This window comes from Kwoniella shandongensis, chromosome 14 (assembly GCF_008629635.2).
Source record: "Kwoniella shandongensis chromosome 14, complete sequence".
NCBI classification, from domain to species: domain Eukaryota; kingdom Fungi; phylum Basidiomycota; class Tremellomycetes; order Tremellales; family Cryptococcaceae; genus Kwoniella; species Kwoniella shandongensis.
The window spans coordinates 163,654-183,788 of NC_089300.1; the positions used below are offsets into that span (position 1 = coordinate 163,654).

General features: G+C 49.5%; 7 protein-coding genes across 7 annotated transcripts; 4 read left to right on the forward strand and 3 right to left on the reverse strand.

Annotated features, from left to right (window-relative positions):
- Window positions 1-188: 188 nt before the first annotated feature.
- CI109_107143 (uncharacterized protein) lies at window positions 189-952 on the forward strand (the record flags this gene model as incomplete). Its single annotated transcript, XM_065967972.1, has 3 exons — window positions 189-221; window positions 357-622; window positions 901-952. 3 exons carry the CDS (start codon window positions 189-191, stop codon window positions 950-952), a joined length of 351 nt encoding a protein of 116 aa, XP_065824044.1.
- A 144-nt stretch (window positions 953-1,096) lies between these two features.
- Window positions 1,097-3,142, reverse strand: CI109_107144 (uncharacterized protein; the record flags this gene model as incomplete). Its single annotated transcript, XM_032003601.1, has 9 exons — window positions 1,097-1,208; window positions 1,269-1,387; window positions 1,444-1,640; window positions 1,704-1,860; window positions 1,922-2,023; window positions 2,092-2,196; window positions 2,257-2,373; window positions 2,434-2,493; window positions 2,549-3,142. The coding sequence occupies 9 exons, from the start codon at window positions 3,140-3,142 to the stop codon at window positions 1,097-1,099; spliced, it is 1,563 nt and encodes a 520-aa protein (XP_031862014.1).
- Window positions 3,143-3,917: 775 nt separating this feature from the next.
- CI109_107145 (uncharacterized protein) lies at window positions 3,918-7,012 on the forward strand (the record flags this gene model as incomplete). The annotated part of the gene is made up of 15 exons (XM_032003602.1): window positions 3,918-4,276; window positions 4,359-4,400; window positions 4,469-4,487; window positions 4,544-4,575; window positions 4,638-4,752; window positions 4,815-4,868; window positions 4,935-5,207; window positions 5,265-5,544; window positions 5,603-5,623; window positions 5,678-5,789; window positions 5,843-6,055; window positions 6,114-6,282; window positions 6,348-6,467; window positions 6,529-6,574; window positions 6,639-7,012. 15 exons carry the CDS (start codon window positions 3,918-3,920, stop codon window positions 7,010-7,012), a joined length of 2,229 nt encoding a protein of 742 aa, XP_031862015.1.
- Window positions 7,013-7,247: 235 nt separating this feature from the next.
- On the reverse strand, window positions 7,248-9,791 carry CI109_107146 (uncharacterized protein; the record flags this gene model as incomplete). The annotated part of the gene is made up of 15 exons (XM_032003603.1): window positions 7,248-7,304; window positions 7,368-7,492; window positions 7,570-7,596; window positions 7,659-7,699; window positions 7,777-7,968; window positions 8,041-8,109; window positions 8,175-8,232; window positions 8,289-8,390; window positions 8,460-8,701; window positions 8,761-8,899; window positions 8,958-9,136; window positions 9,208-9,257; window positions 9,308-9,369; window positions 9,437-9,561; window positions 9,634-9,791. The coding sequence occupies 15 exons, from the start codon at window positions 9,789-9,791 to the stop codon at window positions 7,248-7,250; spliced, it is 1,626 nt and encodes a 541-aa protein (XP_031862016.1).
- Window positions 9,792-10,460: 669 nt separating this feature from the next.
- Window positions 10,461-11,864, reverse strand: CI109_107147 (uncharacterized protein; the record flags this gene model as incomplete). The annotated part of the gene is made up of 7 exons (XM_032003604.1): window positions 10,461-10,523; window positions 10,596-10,745; window positions 10,806-11,026; window positions 11,097-11,216; window positions 11,295-11,421; window positions 11,498-11,626; window positions 11,691-11,864. 7 exons carry the CDS (start codon window positions 11,862-11,864, stop codon window positions 10,461-10,463), a joined length of 984 nt encoding a protein of 327 aa, XP_031862017.1.
- A 559-nt stretch (window positions 11,865-12,423) lies between these two features.
- Window positions 12,424-14,314, forward strand: CI109_107148 (isocitrate lyase; the record flags this gene model as incomplete). The annotated part of the gene is made up of 7 exons (XM_065967973.1): window positions 12,424-12,634; window positions 12,692-12,739; window positions 12,801-12,904; window positions 12,966-13,096; window positions 13,159-13,350; window positions 13,423-13,976; window positions 14,052-14,314. The coding sequence occupies 7 exons, from the start codon at window positions 12,424-12,426 to the stop codon at window positions 14,312-14,314; spliced, it is 1,503 nt and encodes a 500-aa protein (XP_065824045.1).
- Window positions 14,315-14,779: 465 nt separating this feature from the next.
- CI109_107149 (uncharacterized protein) lies at window positions 14,780-20,059 on the forward strand (the record flags this gene model as incomplete). The annotated part of the gene is made up of 23 exons (XM_032003606.1): window positions 14,780-14,825; window positions 14,902-14,996; window positions 15,076-15,194; window positions 15,256-15,533; window positions 15,595-15,768; window positions 15,831-15,848; window positions 15,907-16,156; window positions 16,221-16,510; window positions 16,568-16,724; window positions 16,785-16,843; window positions 16,899-17,309; window positions 17,362-17,722; window positions 17,775-17,908; window positions 17,963-18,067; window positions 18,128-18,236; window positions 18,296-18,467; window positions 18,542-18,898; window positions 18,961-19,009; window positions 19,077-19,220; window positions 19,275-19,328; window positions 19,387-19,444; window positions 19,494-19,834; window positions 19,914-20,059. The coding sequence occupies 23 exons, from the start codon at window positions 14,780-14,782 to the stop codon at window positions 20,057-20,059; spliced, it is 3,927 nt and encodes a 1,308-aa protein (XP_031862019.1).
- Between the last annotated feature and the right edge of the window lie 76 nt (window positions 20,060-20,135).

Sequence of the window (20,135 nt, forward strand, 5' to 3'; positions counted from 1 at the left end):
CGGTACAGAACCACGTTATTCCACTTCGGGAATTTTCGGCGTTTTCTATGTGGTAGCGGATCTCTCTCTCTCTGCTTCTCACTCGCTCACTCACTCTCACTGCTGTCACAACCAATCCATCTACAACTGCTATATCCACACGCTGCTTCACTCCCCCCTCCCCTTAACCTAATCAGCACTCCTACACAATGTCGTACAACATCGCCGGACGAGCTATCAAGGTGAGTGACAGCTGGCTTTCGCATTTTAGGCACATTTGGCGCTTCTGCTGACACCGACTCCCCTTGTGTCTCTTTAGAACGAGTACATGTAAGCTTGGCCGAATACCTCAATCTGCCAGTATTGTCTACATCTAGCTGACGATACTTGATCCTTATCCTCTCCCTCTTCACCCAATACTCGCTACGACGCTACCTACCCCTAAACCCGACCTTTACTTTATCCTGCTACGATCCTACCTACAACTTACCCCCCACAGCGCCCTCGGCACAATCTTCACCACCATCGGTGTTGCTCTTGCTTCCTCAGGTGGCGGTGACAAGTCCTCAGCCTCATCTTCTGCCCCCGTCGCTGTTTCAGAGGACAAGACGATCTCCGGTGAGACCCCCGAGGAGGAGGACTTGTGAGTTGTTTTGTCCAATTCAAGCTTGGTTCAGGGAAGGCTACGGTTTGGTGATTCGTGTATAAAAAGGTGGAGGGAATTGAAGGTAGTAAGGGAGGGGACTGGCCAACGTTGGAGAAACCAAGAGTGTGCGACTATGGAAAGCAGCATGTGTTGGCAGTTGGCGCAGGAAGGCATTGTCCGTGGAACGGGGACGGACTAGGATGACGGTCTACAACAAATCGCATACTCTCGGCCGACTCTACCTACACATTTGCTGACACCGATAATCCCCACAGCATCCGACAATTCGTTGCCGAGGCTGAGAAGGCCGACAAGGCTGGTCACTAGACTTGACATAATGTACGAAGAAAAAGTCGAGGAGTGATAAAAGATGCATCTGCATTGAGGATCGGAAGACGCTATCGCCCTGACCCTAAATGAGGCACAGAAGCTGTACTACTGAGTTACATTGCACTTCCTTCCTGAGTCGCTCTACTGAGGAGCAGGCCCGGCCCCACCCTCCGGCTTGGGTCCACCAGAGAGATAGCCCAATAATGATCCCTTCATCTCAGCCAATTGCTTCTGCTTGTCCTCCTCGATCAACCTGTACACATCGCACTTGTCAGCATGTTGATCACACTCCAGGTATGCTGCGCGAGCTCACTTCTTGAACTCGTCAGCATGCTCTGCCCAGTACTTCTGCTCTTCCTGATAGATCTTCTGCGCTTGTGCTCGCTTCTGCTCAAGATATGTCATCGGTTGGTTCGGCCGAGTTGAGCCGGGCTGCGATTCCAGTCGTTTAGCTTAGACTCCCTCATGTTGTGCCTAAGTACACTCACCGCGGCGACACTGCCGAACATGCTGCTCAAGAAACCGGATCCCGCACCTGCCACGGCGGTAGGATGCGTTCTCTCCCAGTCCTCAATGGCCTTCTTCTTCGCCTCTGCCTCCTTCTTGGCATACTCGACGGGGATGTCCTTGCCCTCGTAAGCCTTCAAGATAGGTCGGACATCGGCAGGGTTGAAGATACCAATGGCTGACAGTTTCATTGGGGGTCAGTTACCTCTTCGCGCAAAGTCAGAGCATCATAGTAACTCACATTCGAGGAAAGGAATCATCTCAACAAGGCCCTTGTCCCGAGGCTGACCCTCCCAAGGTTTGATGGTGATAGCGTTCTCGGGCTGGAGAGCTGAGTGTTCGGGGTTGGTATCGAGGAGAATGACCTTGGACAGATCTCGGTTGAGGTATGAGAGGTCCTACCAAAATTACAATGTTCATGAGCTCACTGGACCCATAGGTTTTGAGGGTTCAACTCACCTTGACCACCTTGCCCTTGACATATCGGGTTGATTCTCTGAACAATCGGTATGGCAAGTAAGCCTGGTAAGGGTCGAGCTTCTCAGCAACAGGAGCGGCGGTCTGTGTTCGATTTCAGTCAGCTCGGTTTCTACCGCTTGCTGACTTCCGGGAAGGGAAATCAGACGCACATAGAGTGGTTGACTGGTGAATAACACAATCTCGTAGAACTGCGACAAGTATCCGAGGAAGTAGTCCACACCAGGTCGTTTAGCGGTCTTCCAACCGTTTGTTCTCTGGTATTCCAGGTGTCATCAGCTGCTGTATCTAGTCCTGATGACCACCAGCTGACTCACATCCCATGAGGAGTGGACCAGTAATCCCTCGAGATCGATCACAAGGGTGTAAGGTCTTTGGTGGGGAGGAGGAAGGGGGTCAGGGAGCAGGGTTTTGAAAGCGGGTTTGTTGAAGTACTATAAGAGTAATTCCGATTAGCTGGATTAACCTCTACTCGGTGAAGGGCGGCTACGTACGTCGAAGAGCTCTGACATGTTGTTCTTGAAGTTGGCTACTGGTCCTTCCGAGTTGGCATTCTATACATGCTAGTCAGTGGTGGTTTACCTTCTTTGAGTAATTGCCATTACTCACCTCTCCTTCGTTTTGTCCTCCGACAGAGTACACCGCACCGAGACCGCCGGCAATAAGAGCACCGTATCCAATCCTGATCCACATCCTTCTAGATTTCTCCATCGAGGAAACATATTCCTTCTTGCCTGCACCTGTCCTCTTCTTCTCGCCTTCCTCTGAGCCTTCAGCTTGAGGTTCGGGGAGAGCCGCTTCGGGGTCGATATCGAGGGAAGGGAGTTTGCTGAAATCCGGTTTAGCAGAAGCTTCACTCTCTACAGCAGTAGAGGCGGGGGGTTCAGGAGGAGTGAGAGGAACATCTGATGCCGCTGTAGCATTCAGAGGTGTTTCGCTAGAAGGTGGAGGAACGACAGTGGAAGATGCGCCAGCTGGTTGGTTGACTATCGGTTCAAATGATTGAGCAGGAGCTTTGATATCATCAGGAACGGTGGGTGGTCTTTCTGCAGGAGATGGAGTTGCACTCTTGCCAGAAGCGGGGGCCGAAGCGGGGGGTTTGGAACCTGATCGGACTTTTATAAGGGAAGGAGAGGTAGTAGAGATGGGTCGGACAGATCGGAAGGTGGGTGCGAGAAGTCGCGATGATGCTTGACGTAACATCTTGACGGGTTCTGGGGCAACAAAAGAATGGACTGCTGTAGTTGATGAAGCGGTGACAGAGTAAACTTGACGAGTATCTGGATGATGCAATTGCAATAATGTCGAAGATTGAGGAAGCAAACGACAGATCAGAACGAAGCCTGACGAGGTTCGGGACGGAGATTGAACATTATGTCCGCGTTGACTGTTTCCTGTTTGGGATGCATCAGCTTGCGACTGAGCCTAGGTTATCGGTAAGTTGTTTCTTTCTTTCAAATGTATGGTTAACATGACTTCGAAATCAGCTATACATACAACAGGTCAACAACAATGAGTGAGGCTCCCTACAGTGCCTCAGAGTTACAACTTATAACGGCCCAGTGCATCACGATTGTGGTCTCGCAGTCGACGTCTTCGAGAGGAGTTTCTGCACACATTTCGAGATGAAGAGGGTTTGTTGTTGATACAGTCAGATACACGACCTGTATGCATACCAGAGATCGTCTCAGGTCGTCTAGGTACATTGAAGCTCTCTCTCTCGTATTCCTACTTTGTGATTCAGGCATCACGAGAAAGTCAGATCTGGCGTATTAACCTTGTTTCGTGCATCGGTCCTTATCTCCCGGTGTGGTGGTCAGTCAGGGACAGTGTCGCAGACAGTGATCCGGTGATAAGCAGTGCTTAATATACTTTACTCTTCGTAAATTGTGAATCGATTCACACTTTGCACTGTCAGAGTACTGCTCTTCAATTCAACCGCTGCGACTGCGATCGATAGCGTTCTGCACTGACCAAGATGTCTTCTACATCGTACGACTTCTCAGCCCTCTTACATAGCTATCAAGCCGCTCTCCGGTCCAACTCGCCGGACCGGCTAAGGTCGTTTGTTCCGACTATCCATACTCATGATACCGATGTTGCCCCACTTCCGCCATCAATCTTCCCTCCAGTAGTATCTCTGCCTCCAGCGATCAACTGTCTCCCCTCCTCATCTCAACCGCAACGAGAACCGTTGGGGACGACGACTACAGTGTTCGATGATCTGAGAGATGCGTCGGGTCCATCGACATACCGGATCGGTTCGAATGAGGAATCGACTGTCAACAGACGCAAAACAGCACATACCCGTAGAGCATGTGCTAATTGTAGATCGAGGTGAGATCAACAAAGAACCCGCTCAGCTATCCAATCACCACAGTCGTGACAGAGCATGGCGCTGATGTGATTCTCACCGTAGGAAGGTAAAATGCGATGGACGAAGACCTCGGTGTCTAAGTTGGTAAGTCTGCTACTTACACTACATTACCATCCCACACTCTAGCTTACGCCGAGGCTATTATACCATAGCACTGCTGGCAGTTTGGAGGTAGGTGTGCCTCTCCTCGGCGATGTATGCTTGTTGCATCTGACGACAGCTGTTAGTGCACCTGGACGAAAGAGTCGGACCGTAGATGGTGAATCGGCGCAGCGCTCTTTGAACGCGAGAACAAAATATACACTGACCTGTTGGCCGTAGTCTCCCCTCGATGACGGAAGTGACTAGTCTCCGTGCGCAGAATGAAGCCTATCAGAACAAGATAGAAAATCTAGAGAGACAGCTGGAGGCGATTAGGACACAAGCGCGCATTACGGTGAGTATAACTCCCTTATGAGACCTTCATGTTGCTAAAGTGTAGCCTTTTCGACTGGGAAGGAGGACGACGATGATAGATTCGAATCAGTGGAGACAATGATAAACCGACTTAAGGTGAGTGCATAGCACAACTGTGTGATACCCCGGTCTCGCGTTAACTTGTTCTTTCCTCTTTTGCAGATCGTGGATACGGATGGCGGTATTCGGTACTATGGTCCTACTTCCACTTTCGCTTTACTCTCCGAGAAAGGGTCACCACCGCAGACAACCCATATAACCCCTGGACGTTATCAACCTGTCTTGGGTTCAGAATCCTCCCTGTCCCCCGACAGCGATATCTCTTTGGCCTCTGTTCATCCTCTGCAACATTTACCGGAAGAGCTGGACATCAGTATAGAAGAGCATGACGAGTTATTGGACCTCTTTGACAGCTATTTTGCTCCTTGGTGTCTAGTAAGTCCGAGTCGATTAGTCACTGTTCGAGATGTGACTGAAGGACCGGCGCTCTAGGTAGCAGACATTTCTGCATTCCGGGGCGATTTGCAAAGAACTCGCGGGTTCACACGAACAGACGCCTATTCTCCCCTCCTGCATAACGCAATATTAGGTAACGCTGTTCGGTTCTCTGACTCTGTCGATCCACGAGCGGATGTGGCATTTTCCACCAAGGCGATGGAGTATGCGCTACAAGAGTGTGAGAAGCCAATGCTTAGCACAGTCAAAGGACTGCTTCTGCTGGGAACTTTGCAGACCATAATATGCAGGGAGGATCTAGCTTCGTTGTACTTTGGTGAGTCATGGACGCCATGTACCTTCTTCTGGTCTAGCTGTGCTCACAAAGTTGATAGGGATGGCGACCAGTGTGGCACGTGAGTTGGCAGAGACGGAGGTTTCAGAGGATTGCATGCCTGACCGAAGATTAGAATCAATGGGTTTGCATCTCAACTCTGCGCATCTGGTGCGGGCAGGCCAACTCTCGCAAAAGCAGAAACAATCGCGCGACTCGCAATTCTGGTCACTATACGCTTTGGACAAGTGCGTGTCCTTTTTCTGGGTGATATGTCGAGTGATACTGATGATCATCGCAGGTTGTGGTCGACGGCGCTGGGTCGATTGCCCACGTTGCGGGAATTCGAAGTTGACGAATACGTTGTGGATGCAAAGCTGGATGCGGTACCTTGGCAACCGCCCCGATATCGAGGCATGCTGCAGACTGTGTCCCGTCACCCATCTTACGCTTCAACAGTCTTCAAGGAAACTTGCAAACTCCTAGCTATAGCTGGTGATATCAATCTACGATTGTGAGCGTAGTTGTCTGTCCTCATCAAGTCTGTAGGAGCTGAAGACAGATTGACGTAGGTATGGAATTACCAGCTTTGGGGAGCAGTCTCTGAAAGGTTCTCTAGCATCACACTTCAAGACACGCTTACAGGACTGGAAAGACCAATTGCCAGCAGGCGCTCATTTGGCGGAAAATCCTCGCGACAATGCCACACCAGCTCTCCTGTTGCTGCATATGTATCATTGGGTGAGTGAAACTGCCTTGGCCTCGTAGATTGTTCCAGGGCTGCTGTTGACGTTCTGGACATGCAGTTGCTTGTCATCCTCGTCGTGAGACCGACTTCGCATGGTCGATTGGATCACAGCAGTGGCGACAGATCGTCAATTGAGTCATCTGACCAAGCAGCAGAAGCGATTGTCGCGCTTCTGGAGGTGAGCTGGTCCTCGTAAACATTTACGTCTCGTGTGTCAGGGCTAACATCAGCGTTAAAAGGTGTACGATGAATGTATTGGACTTCGCTACGGGCCACTAACTAGCAGTAAGTGTCTTCCCTAACAGTCGCGCTTGCGATATCGGTTGTTGACGACTATACTATATCGTAGCCCACATCGCCTACGCTGCTGCGTCTGTCCTCTTGATGTCAGCCGTGGAAGCGGGAGCGACCGTCGAGCGACGTCAACGCAAACTTGCATCCTTCGACCGATGCGTCACCCTCATCGCGAAACTACGCCATATCTGGGCTGAGCAAACAGTCTCCATCCTTCGAGACTTGCGAGAAGATTGGATCCCAAGTCACGCAAACAATGCGTCGACACCAGGTGCAGGGGACAGTATCGTCGCTACCACTGGTGTGGGAGACGGCGGTGCAGGAGATATGTTTGGGTTCCTAGAATTGTTCCACGATAGTCTTCAGCCCAATCCTTTTCACATCCCAGATTTATTACATACGTTTGATTACCCTTCGTCTCAGGTGTAAGTTGTGATTTGTAACGTCGGTCGGTATCACGTAAAAATTGTGCACGTCAAAGTAAACTTTGGTTGAAGGGGCAACTGAACGTATGTCGTCTGGTGAACATACTCTTCATAATAACAAGTACTGTGAATGACAAAACCTATAAAGAACTCGTACAGCACAAACGGACACTACAATTGTAACCCTTCCGACAGATGATACATCGACACACCCTGGTCCTATTGCCAACCGTGGCGGTCTATCCCGCAATGAGCTCCTTTGCCCTCTGCTTCCACCTCTTGGCACCATGTGTCTTCTATGAATGGCAACATATATATGGCATCAGCTTCCATCTCTCGTCTGACTTGGATCGACTTACCGCCAACTCCTCTGGATCCCATAGTGATCGACCGGTCGTAACGTCCGCCGTAGAAAGATCCACCCAGGGGTTCTTCCTGACGAGCTTGAATCCAATGACCAAGATGAAGAAGACGGGAATGATGACTGAATTTCGGTGGCGAATGGCTTCAGTCAGTGAGAACAATGAACAATGCTACTATCGCTCAGGAGATGATACTGACTATATGCTTGTAGGAATGAGATTATATCTGGAGATACGAGTGGTCAGCATTACTGATCCACGTCAAGGCGAGAGTCTTGCAAGACTCACCAAAAGGCTTGAGAAAAGATGTCCATCCGGAGATCAATGTGCTGTGAATTTTCAAGAACAGCTTTCAGTACGTTGACGTCCAAAGGATGATTTGGACCGCCGGGTGTCGTTCACTCACAAGAAGATCGAACCGGCGAGTCCTACATAGGAGATATAAGGTTGTAGCGGTGCGGTCCAAGGTAACGCGCTAAGCGGCACGTTCTGTCTCTTCAAGGCGATTCGGAATCGGATATGAGCGAGGCAGATCGTCATCCAAGCGAAGAATGCTAAAACTCCTGAGATGTTCACGAGCCATGTAAAGAGAACAGCACTGTAAGGGGAAAAATACAGTGAGCAGATGAAGGTCGACTACGTACAGACAATAAGATACAGATTAACTCACGGTCCAGATGCTTGGTTAAGAAGAGATAATAGAGCGAGAGTATTGGTGATGATGACACCGTACACAGGGCTGAATGGCATAAAATATAGCTATCAGTTCCATTAATGCCTGCAATGAATCAAGAGGCCACGCACACATTGTTCTTCGAAGTTTTGGCCAAGAATTTGGGGCCGTGTCCGATGTGACCAAGGTCTGTGGTGTGCCCGTTAGCCTTCACGGCTCGTAGCACTGTCACACATCTTACTCACTTGCAAGCGCTCGAGAAGCGATGAACATAGTTCCGTTGAGGGCACTGATGTTTGCTATCAAACAGAAAGCGGTAACGACATGACCGATACCTGACACTCCCACTGTCGAATTCGAAGCCAAGTCAGCGATGTTGGGATGAAATTTGACTTGATCCTACAGTGTAGACATACCTCTGTTCATGGCGATGGCGATCATAGCTCTAGACGTGGGGTTGGAGCCGCTGAGCAATTGTGGTTCGTCGTAGGGCACGATCATCCCTTGTAAGATGATACCGATGATGAAGACGAAAAGGATTCGCCAGACCACCTGTTTTGCAGCTTTGGGAACATCTCGCGCCGGTGAAGAGCTCTCGCCCGCTGTCGTTCCAAGCATCTCACTCCCGACCATGAAGTTGGCAGCAAGAGGGAGCGTCCTATATACACACGGTGACGAGATGAGTACGATGTTCGGCAGATCAGTTCGACAACTCACTTGAAGACGCCAGCCACTCCGTTGGCAAAAGAACCTGGATCTCTCCAGTACTGGAACCCAAGTACTGGACCATCTCCAATAGCTCCAGCAGCGATCAAAATAGAACCTAACATGACCAGAAGGATGAAGAACATCTTGGCTGGGAAGCGGCATAGGTCAGCCGTGCCCGTGTTATCCAACGAACTTCATCAACATACCGACACAGAGGATGACCTCAAGTTCTCCAAAGAATCGAACTCCACGCGAACAGATGATGAGGAAGAACACGTTGAACATGAGAATCCAACCATAAGCCGGGATGTGAGTGTTCCAATACGAGAGCAAGATCGTCATGGTGTTATATTCCGAGATACCAATGGTGGCCCATAGGAACCAGCTAAGTCGAGGGGACAGCGCAGTATCAGCATCCATGTTCGCAGTGTGGTGTGTTGTTGGCGTATGACTCACTATCCCCATCCGATAGCAAAGCCAACGGACTCGTCGATAAATCGGGACGCCTGTAGTTCAGTTCAGCCGAGATTTCGATGCCATACTAAACCATACTTACAAATGCCATGAAACTTCCAGAGATGGGCACGAAGGCCGACATCTCACCGATAGCTTGCATCACTAGATAAAAGAGGATAGGTTGTAAGCATGTCATATCAATCGTACAGTGACGATGATCTGCACTTACCCATCCACAGGAGAAGTCCGACCAAGGAGAATGAGATTAAGAGACCGGCAGGACCAGCGGTGTGATAACCACTTCCAAGTGAGACGAAGAAACCTGAACCGATAACACCACCAAATGCAATCATTCTGTCAAGGTCAAGCATTTCATCAATTTTATGTTTACATATTAGTTAGTCATGCATGACGACGATGACTCACTGCATATGTCTACTTCCAAGCCTTCGAGCGAGATGGGCTTGTGTTGAAGGGACATTGTCCTCGACAGATAGGATGTTGACATCGGTCTCATCTTGACCATTGCTCGATGTATCTTTAGACTCAAAGTCCACAGGATGGGTTCGCTGCTCGAAAGACATCTTGAAGGCAGTCGTCGAGTGGTCTTGACTGATCGACATGATCTTTCAGGTTAAACTTCTCTCCCTCACACCTGTTTATATATATGTACAACAACAAACTGAACGTGACGATGTCATCCAGTCCCATGATGAAAGGGTAAGATGTGAGCAACATTGGCTTGGTTTGGTTTCACCATCGCTGTTATCGGAATCGTCGGGATGGATCAATCAGACATATCCGGCCGGTGGAATGCGATGATTAAGTTAGTAGGAGGAGAGATAAGCTAAAGTAACTGGACGGACTCTACCCTGGAAAGTCTTTTTACAGTAAAAACAGTATGTACACCGATCCCGAGCGAATCCGGACTTTTATTTCATATCAATAACGATGTAGGCAGATCTACATTCAGGTCCCCTTTCGTTTGCTGATCAATTACTGTACATGCATTTACGTACTCATACAGTCTTATCGGGTTCAGTGATCGGGTCAACAATTCTCCCAATCGTCTCACGTATGGGGGGTATAGTAGGGATTCAGGCGCTCTATGGCATTGAAGGACTATTGTCCTTGGCTAGACTGCCGTATCGAGGTCGCCCATCAACGGATCAACCCAGTGTTCTGTGTGTGATGAAGATCCAGAATATCAAAGATTCAGTAGCGATATACAGCATGCATCCAACAATGTTCATCTACAAGGCTTTGTTATGCTGCGCTAACAAGCTAGGTGTCGTATAGACATCGTTCCTTTGACTCTGCAATCGCAACAGTCTATCAGCGTCAAGCTTGGGAGAGCGAGATTACGGGTCTAAAGGAGTCAATCTCACCTGCCAAACGGGGAGCCATCGTCTACACGTTCGCATCGATTCGGGCTCCAGCCTCGCAAAGACGATACATTCCGATTCATCCTCCGGTGTAGGAGTGGAGATGATAGTACCGTTTGGTGCACAGACCAAACTATGACCATATGAAACATACTGCAAGGAAGATTACTGGACGATTGGCTGGATCTCCAATAAGACTACTGTGATACTCACCTCGTTATCATCGTTTCGGGCTGGGGAACACATCCCCACGAAGATCTGATTGTCTATCGCCCGGACTTTCTGCAGAACTTCCCACGCAAAAGGTCCAGTGACGCAATTGAATGCGCTTGGGAGGAGATATGCGCAGATATCCTTATCCTTCTCGATCATAGCTGCTAAGAGACTAGGGAATCGAATGTCATAGCAGATCGCCAAACCGATGGTACCAAACGCTGTTATGATATGAGACCAAAGTTTTCAGCAATAATGTACAGAACAACGTAATTTCCAGCTCATACTCACGAGTTTTGAGGATGAGTGGATCCCGTCCAGGTGTGATAGTACTCGATTCCTTGACGGTGATCCCGCCTGGGATGTCAACATCGTACATGTGGATCTTACGATATTTGGCGACAAGGTGACCTGACCAAGCGAAAAGGTCAGTTTAGTCGTATCGCAGCTCTCCTAAGCATCGTCAACCTCATCGTCACAGACACACACCTTCCGAGTTCCATGCGGTGAGACAGTTCCATGTTCTCTCATCGTCCTCGTTCTGCCCTTCGGCACATTCTGGAATCGAACCTCCAATGATCCAACACCCTGTCTCGATAGCAGCTCCTGAGAGCATCTTATTGGTTGTGGAACATATCTCTCCATCAGCACTGTGTACCCTGTTCTTGTAGAATCTCGAGGTCTACACTCACATGTAAAGTAGGGGAGTGCTTAATCGAAGGAAGTTCTTTAGGAGAGATTGTACTACCTTGAGGGATTTCCGGGACAACCTCTGCATTCGCTCTGTGAGCAGAGCAGGACATGGGGGAGTTAAAGATCTCCTACAAACCGCAGGAATGACATCAATACAATGACTGGAAACGCCCACGGGTTATGCACACGTACAGGAAGCATGATGATGTCGATCTTGGGATAAGCCAAAGATCCTTTGGCGGCTTCTCGTATCTTCTCAGCGGTGTGTTCCAAGTTGGATTGCTTGTCCGCTGTTATTGAGCCGACTTGGACCATGGCGATGGTGAAGCCCTTGAAGCCCTGTACGACGTTTGGATCTTTTGTCATGGCTAGTAGGACGACGTTGAAGGGTTAAGCAAGATGTGTTGAACTGTTTGGAAGGTCAAGTGTCCTGTGTGATTATCGAATCCGCCTGTGGATGATTTAGTAGTTTACTAGTCGTCATCTACTATGTCAACAACGCTGCGAACGCATAGGTCCGCTTCAATCTCGCCATTATCTATGGGGTCCTTTCAAGCTCGCTTACACTATCTGTCTGTTATCACATATGAGAGTTCTCATGCATGATCGGTCGGGTCCTATAGGCCGATCTGTATCATCCCGTCCTGAGTGGATGCCGCATCTTTCATTCCTCTGAATCCGAAGGAATCCGGTTACCCGGTGAACCGATCCGCCCAGAAATCATCCGCCAAAAGTCAGTCGGGCGTTGATGATGGCTCTAACTTGGTGTACCCAGCATTGCCCAACCCAGATTGCTTCTCATGTACAGCAGTGATGTAGCGTACTGATGATTGCATGCGATGATCTTTTAAAGTGCGCCATACACTCCCATCATTTCTTTGTACGGGTATCGCATCTCATCCAAGTCGATCCATAGACTATCACGATGTCCGACCTAGAACAGATCGGAGAGTTGACTCAGTTCTTCCAGTCGTCAGAACAAGCTCACTTTGCTAGATCTTGGACTGTGGACGATGTTGAGCGACTGAGGAACCCTGGTCCGACTGAAGAGTACCCGCTCTCGAATCGACAAGCTCGCAAGTTGAGAAAGGCACTAGATAGCAATTCCCGGAATGGATCTACCTCATTCACCTACGGTATGTACGATTCTGCTCTACGAACGGCTGAGGGCTCATGCAAAGCTGAACGTTCAGGCGCCGCTGATCCCATCATGGCACACGAAATGGGTGAGGCTGGATTTGGTGAGCATTTCTTTCCATTCCCCACTGTATCGCATCCAAGCTGATAGAGGATGTCATCAAGATACTCTGTATGTTTCCGGGGCCAACGCGACGCTCGCCGATGTGCCCACCTTTGATTGTGGAGGTGATTTGGCCGACTATACCTACGATACATTGCCCAGGAAGGTAAGCAGATTGAACAATATCAGTGTCTATGTAGCTGACCATGGTGTATCAATCACTACAGGTGAAACAGCTGGTTCAGAATCAATTACATTGGGCTCGGGTTGACAAGGTCCGAACTCACATCGGCAATTTGAAAGGGAGCAAGAAGGGCATCGATCGATTGGTGCCGATCATAGCAGATGGCGATTCCGGGTCAGTCCATCCCATGTATGGCGTTACAGAAAATCGAAAGCTTACGATACAGTATGCTTCAGTCACGGCAATTCGACTGCTACCATGAAGATGGTCAAGCTGTTTTTAGATGCGGGTGTCGCTGCGATCCATCTGGACGACCTGCTTTCTGGCGAGAAGAACTTTAGCGCTGGATCTCTCACACATGTCGTCGTTCCTGTTTCTGAACACATTCGTCGTCTTTCCGCCGCAAAATTACAACTAGACATTTGCGGGTGAGGCGCCGACACTATTAGCTACTGTGAGCTAAGCGTGTAATCGAGAGGCTGATTTGGTTTAATTGGTAGTTCACATGTCGTACTTGTGGGCAGAACCGACTCCGAATCGGCTAGTCGTATCACCTCGACCATCGATGCTCGTGATCGACCGTTCATCCTTGGCCGAACCAACGTTGACATCCCGTCCTTGAACCAATTCCTGCAAGGAAGCAAGACCACTGGAGTTTCTCGTCTTCAAGAAGAGGGAGAATGGGAGTTACAAGCTTACCTGAAGACGCTGGATGAAGCGGTCAAAGGTAGCTGCACTCCCGACGAGTTCAAGGAATGGACGTCGAAGTCAGTCAATCTTAACGTGTCCGATGCCCTGTTGCTTGCGACTAAGATGAACATGTCTGTAATCTGGGATGCTGAAGGATGTCGGAACGAAAGAGGATGGTACAGATACAACGGTGGTATAGAGGCGGCTATCTCCAGATCGATAGCTTATGCCGCTCATTCCGACATGGTTTGGTCTTGCGCACCTGGATACAAGCGGGATTCGGTAGTCAGATACGAGAAAGAAGTGCACAGAGCGGTACCGGGAAAGTGGCTAGGGTACAACTGGTCATTCGGAGATTTCAGCAGTACGTCGCTATCTCTTTCACCACTGTCTTCAGGTCTTGAATCGCTGATGTAACACCACGGACTCGGTCTCACAGAAGACACTGACGACAATATCGCCAAACTGGTCCGAGACGTCGGTTCACTCGGTTACGTGTGGCAGTTCAATCCACAAGCCGGTTTCTACGCACAAGGAATAGCAATGCACGATTTCGCTAAAGCAGTTTACAAAGATCATATGGTACCGTATGTAAGGTCTATACAGGATGGGGAGAAGAAGGAAGTCAGCGTGATCGATTGGTATGAAGAGGCAGGAGATTTGGTAGATTACATGACGGATATCGTATCGTTGAACCCATGATAAGCGCATGAACAATCCAGTCAATACGTCACAGTACTCGTCTTGCCTCTATACGGTTGACGCGCTACGAATGGCGCCCATCCGATAGCGTGCGAATGCACAAGGTGCAAAGAGGATCCATGATTTCCTTCACTGGTTGCCTGCGACTTTGAAATCTGTGGTGCGTATTGAGCTCCGGGTAGCGTACCCGAGTGTCGGGTCCCGGTCAAAGCCGAAGGCTAATCTCATTCTTTGTGATCCGGGAATCCGAGGAATCCGAGAATCTGTCTGAACTGTTGTAGTTCACATATACGCTACTGTTTGCCATTACACCGGCCAGCCTCCAGCTGGGAGTGGTGTCGGGTCGGCCGATAGACATTACTTCATCATGTTATCTCAGATGTATCTGGAACATCTCTCTTTTCTGTATATTGAAAGTCGCTTCAGTCTTGTAATCGAATTGCGGACGAAGCAGGATCCATCACTATGCCAGTCGCAGTCAGGACAGATTCAAAGGTCAAGATCGCCATCGGTAAGCATCATATAGTACCTTCGAAGATACGTGGTTGTCGGAGTGCTGACTGCTGTTCACTTCCATAATCTCTCAGATCGAGGAGGTACCTTCACGGATTGTGTAGCCATCCCCGAAAATGGCCCTTCTTTCCTTATCAAGCTACTCTCTGTAGATCCTGGAAACTACCAGGTAGGTGATCATCTGTCATGAGCATCGGAAACCAAGTCTCATGTCAAGGAGGGTTGATGACCAGACGACTCAACGATAGGATGCCCCTACAGAGGGAATCAGGAGGATCATGGAGAAATTCACAGGTCAACCCTTTCCTCGTGGGACCCCTATCGATACTACAAGGATATCTCACATCTTGATGGGAACAACGGTTGCGTGAGCTGTCGGTGTGCCACTTTGAATGATATAGAGCTGATCCCGCTACGTTTTGAGACAGTACCAACGCGCTCCTCGAGCGTAAAGGGCAGAAATGCGCACTTTTGGTAACCAAAGGTTTCAAAGACCTTCTCCAAATCGGAGACCAGACTCGACCCCATCTTTTCGAATTGAACATTAAGAAAGCAGAAGTCTTGTACGAAAAGGTCCTGGAGGTAGAAGAAAGAGTGACAATCGAGTCGAGGGATGATATCGCCGCCGACGCCACGGTCAGTCCAGAGGGAGATGCCTACGTGACCGGTCTCAGCGGTGACAAGGTTAGGGTCATCCAAGAACTAAGTGAGTACCTCTATTTGGCATCTTGACATGGGATCGACAAGGCTGATCGGAGTCATACTAGACGTGCCACACGTCAAGGGTCTCTTGCAGCAGCTATTGAACGAAGGCTTCAAATCGGTGGCTGTCTGCTTGATGCACTCGTTCACTTTCCAAGATCACGAGTTGCAAGTAGAGACGTTAGCAAAAGATATGGGCTTCACGCAAGTCAGCGTCAGTAGTCAACTTCAACCTATGAGTAAGTCATTGTCAGCTTGTCACATATATACATGCACTGAATCACCTGTGCTCTGACTTCAGTCAAGATTGTACCTCGAGGTGAGCAACGTTTTTGCCGCTCCCTTTACTTGCATTCGGGAGCTGAAACACCCCGCAGGAACAAGCGCAACCGCAGACGCCTATCTTACGCCTGGTATTCAGCAATACATCTCCTCATTCGCTAGCGGTTTCAAGGGCGGTTTCCAAGACCCGCATGGGACAATGGTCGCATTCATGCAGTCAGACGGAACCCTTGCAGGAATCCACTCCTTCTCAGGTCTTAAGGCCATCCTTAGTGGACCTGCCGGTGGAGTCGTTGGATATGCTCAAACTTGTTACGATGCAGCAGAGGGCTCTCCAATTGTTGGGTAAGCAGCAAGAAGCCTCGTGGTGCACATCGGCATACTGATGGAGACTACACACAACGTACAGCTTCGATATGGGAGGCACATCTACAGACGTCTCCCGATACGGTGGTCAGCTCGAACATGTCTTCGAGACTCGAACTGCCGGTATCACTATCCAGTCGCCACAACTGGATATCAATACTGTGGCAGCTGGCGGTGGATCTATCCTTTTCTGGCGAAACGGCATGTTCGTAGTCGGTCCGGAGTCCGCTTCGGCTCATCCGGGTCCCGCTTGCTATCGAAAAGGTGGACCACTCACGGTCACGGACGCGAACCTCTTCTTGGGTAGACTACACGTGGCTTCGTTCCCATCAAGTGAGTGTGATGGCTCTCCTGTGACCGCATGGATAGAAGTTAATCTCTAGATTGTAGTCTTTGGGCCTAACGAGAATGAACCTCTGGATTATGAAGCCAGTCGGAGGCTATTCATTGAACTCACGGAGACAATCAACAAGGAGGTCGAGGTACCAAAGACTCCCGAAGAGGTGGCAGCTGGATTCTTGAAAGTCGCCAACGAGAACATGGCGAGGTTAGTGGCGACACATCATGCCAGACAGTATTGATGGTGCTGACGCAAGACGTACTGCAGACCCATCCGAGCCCTGACAGAAGCTCGTGGATACCGAACGTCTGCCCACCACCTATCATGTGAGTTACAATTTTGTCCACCATACATACGTATTGTGACTCATTTGCTATTTAGGTTTCGGTGGAGCTGGAGGCCAGCACGCATGTGCCATCGCTGCCAACCTTGGTATCAACTCGGTCCTCGCTCACAAATACTCATCCGTCCTTTCTGCCTACGGAATCGCTCTCGCCAACATCGGTATCGATGTTTCCGAACCGTCTGTTGAAAGGTTCACTCCGGAGAGCTTGCCTGGAATCCTGGCTCGAGCGGAGAAGCTCAAGGCTAAAGCCACTGAGCGACTGATGGCTCAAGGTGTCAAGGATGGAAAGCTATCGCATGATGTGTACCTCAACTTAAGGTATGAGGGAACTGATACATCCCTTATGATTCGAGAGCCAGAAGACGGAGACTTTGAGGCTGCGTTCACTGCGCGACACCTCCGAGAGTTCTCATTCATATCGAAGGACAAGGCTCTCATAGTCGATGGTAAGCTTCGGTCTGCCATTTGCAGTAAGTTCCAGACTAAAGCCGATTATAGATATCAGAGTCACAGGCGTTGGCAAAGGAGAAGAGGCCGACCCAGTAGCATGGTCTTCCGAACTTGCTTCACTCCGAGCGTCACCGATCATTCCAACCACAACACGCAAGACCCAAGTGTATTTCGAGGAAGCTTCAGGATACGCTACCACGAAGATCTACAGCTTGGGCGACCTACTTCCTGGCACCAAGGTTCACGGTCCGGCGATCATTTTGGATGAGACTCAGACGATTGTGGTTTTCCCAGCGAACGAAGCTACTATCCTTAAAGACCTCGTGTATATCGATGTTGGTCTTGGACCGAAATCCCAACTCACCGTAGGAGTGGTCGAGCCAATTGCGCTGTCCATCTTTGGGAACAGGTGAGTCGTTTTGGTCCTTTGTATGTGTCACTGTAGCTGAGACGAGGGATAGGTTTATGGCTATCGCAGAACAGATGGGTCGAGTATTGCAGAAATGTGCAACCAGTCTGCAGATCAAAGAGCGGCTCGATTTCTCTTGCGCGATCTTCTCCGCCAATGGATCATTGGTCGCTAATGCGCCTCACGGTAAGTTCTGGAGACATTTGTATAGATGTCAAATTGACTGAAGATGTGTGACAGTGCCGGTACATTTGGGTAGTATGCAATATGCCGTCAGGGGACAAGCTGAACTGCACAAAGGAGAGCTGAGACCTGGAGATGTCCTCGTGTCTAACCATCCTAAGAGTGAGTTGATTCAAAACGAAATTGAAGCAGTCAGTGATGATTACTGATCTGTTGTCGTAGTGGGAGGTACTCACTTACCTGACATCACTGTCATCTGCCCAGTCTTCCACGAGGAGAATGGACAGAATAACTTGGTCTTCTTCGTCGCTGCAAGAGCTCATCACAATGAGTAGGTCCAAATCCATCTCAACCCCTTACATCTGTCCTGACGTACCGTGGCGTTGGCAGTATCGGAGGTCTGTTCGGCAACTCTATGCCTCCGGAGAGTGAGGAGATCTGGCAAGAAGGTGCTCTCATCTATTCCGCCTTCCTCGTCCGAGATGGAGTCTTCAACCATGAAGAGATCACCCGGTATCTTACTGAACCTGGCAACTATCCAGACTGCAAACCCGCCGCACGAGTACGTTCACCTTTCTTCAGGTCCGGATGTTAGTAGTGCGTCGTGCCCATATTGATGACTCTTGTACTGCATAGATTCAAGAAAACATCAGCGACCTGAAAGCGCAAGTCGCGGCTTGTACCGTAGGAACACAACAGATCCAAATGCTGTTCGACGAATACGGTCAAGATATCACCTTGTTCTACATGGAGGCTATCCGAAGTAACGCAGAACAGGTCGTAAGGACCTTCTTCAGAAAACTCGCCGCAGAAAGAGGGTCAGAACCCCTCAGAGCTGTGGATCATATGGATGATGGTAGTCCTATCGCGTTGACCGTCACCCTTGATGGGGAATCCGGAGACGCGGTGTTCGATTTCGAAGGAACTGGTACTTCGGTCCATGGGAATATCAATGCTCCAAAGGCTGTCGCCAATGCCGCTATCACTTATTGTGTGAGCTGCATGACGCCTCACGACGTAAAATATAGACTGTCTGACTGACTCATGGTAATTAGATCCGGTGTATGATCGGTACCGACATGCCGCTCAATGCGGGCGTTTTGGGTAAGTAGCATAATCTATTGACATGGGGAACAAGCGACAACTAATGACCATCTCTTATATGCATCAGCCCCCATCGATCTTCGCATCCCGTACAACACCCTCTTGAATCCGAGCCCAGGTGTCGCTGTTTCTTCAGGAAACACCGAAGTCAGTCAGCGAACGACCGATGTCATTTTCAAGGCCTTCGAAGCTACTGCAGCGTCCCAAGGATGTGAGTAGAACCCTCACACTAATCAAATTCGTGTTGCTGACAATTTGGTATCAGGTATGAATGTCATCATGTTTGTGCGAGAAAATGGACACGGTTATGGAGAGACAGGTGAGTGGTACACGCACACTTGTGATGGGTGACCACGTTGGCTGATATCAACCTCCAGTGTGTGGCGGATCCGGAGCTGGCCCGACATGGAAAGGAACATCCGGTGTGCACATCAAGTAGGTGTCTCGGTTCCAGGCATGATTCTGTAAGCTGATTAGGGTGCAGCATGACTAACACTCGAATCACCGACGCCGAAATCCTTGAAAAGACACAACCGGTCGTTCTTCGTCAGTTCCAACTCCGCGAGGGATCTGGTGGTGTGGGTCGAAATCCTGGTGGGAACGGTGTGATCCGAGAGTTTGAGTTTTCCGAAGCTATGCGTGTTGCAGTGATCGGAGAGAGACGAGTGACGCAACCGTATGGTATGAAAGGCGGCGGACCAGGTCAACGAGGAGCTTTCTTCTTCTGCAAGAAACAGGAGGATGGGTCTCATGAAATGGTCAAGACTAAACCATCTTGTTCCGTCATGGTCAAACCTGGTGATAGGGTGATCTTGCATACTCCAGGTGAGTATCATTCTCACAATAAGTCACACACGGCATGTGGCCTGAAATGAAATAACTGATGTTTTTTTATCGCGATCAGGTGGAGGAGCATGGGGATCACCAGATGAGGAGCCACTGGTGGAGACAGCGAAAGACATTTTGAAATATAACGAGTTTACTAGCTTTGTCCCGCGTGCCAATGGTAGTTGGGCAGCATTCACCTCTGCTCAGAATGCTTCGAACTAGCTTCTTGTGTCCGGATACGTGTTCAGTCTATCACAAATAGTCATGGGGGTCTTGATTCGATATGCAGAGTCTATTG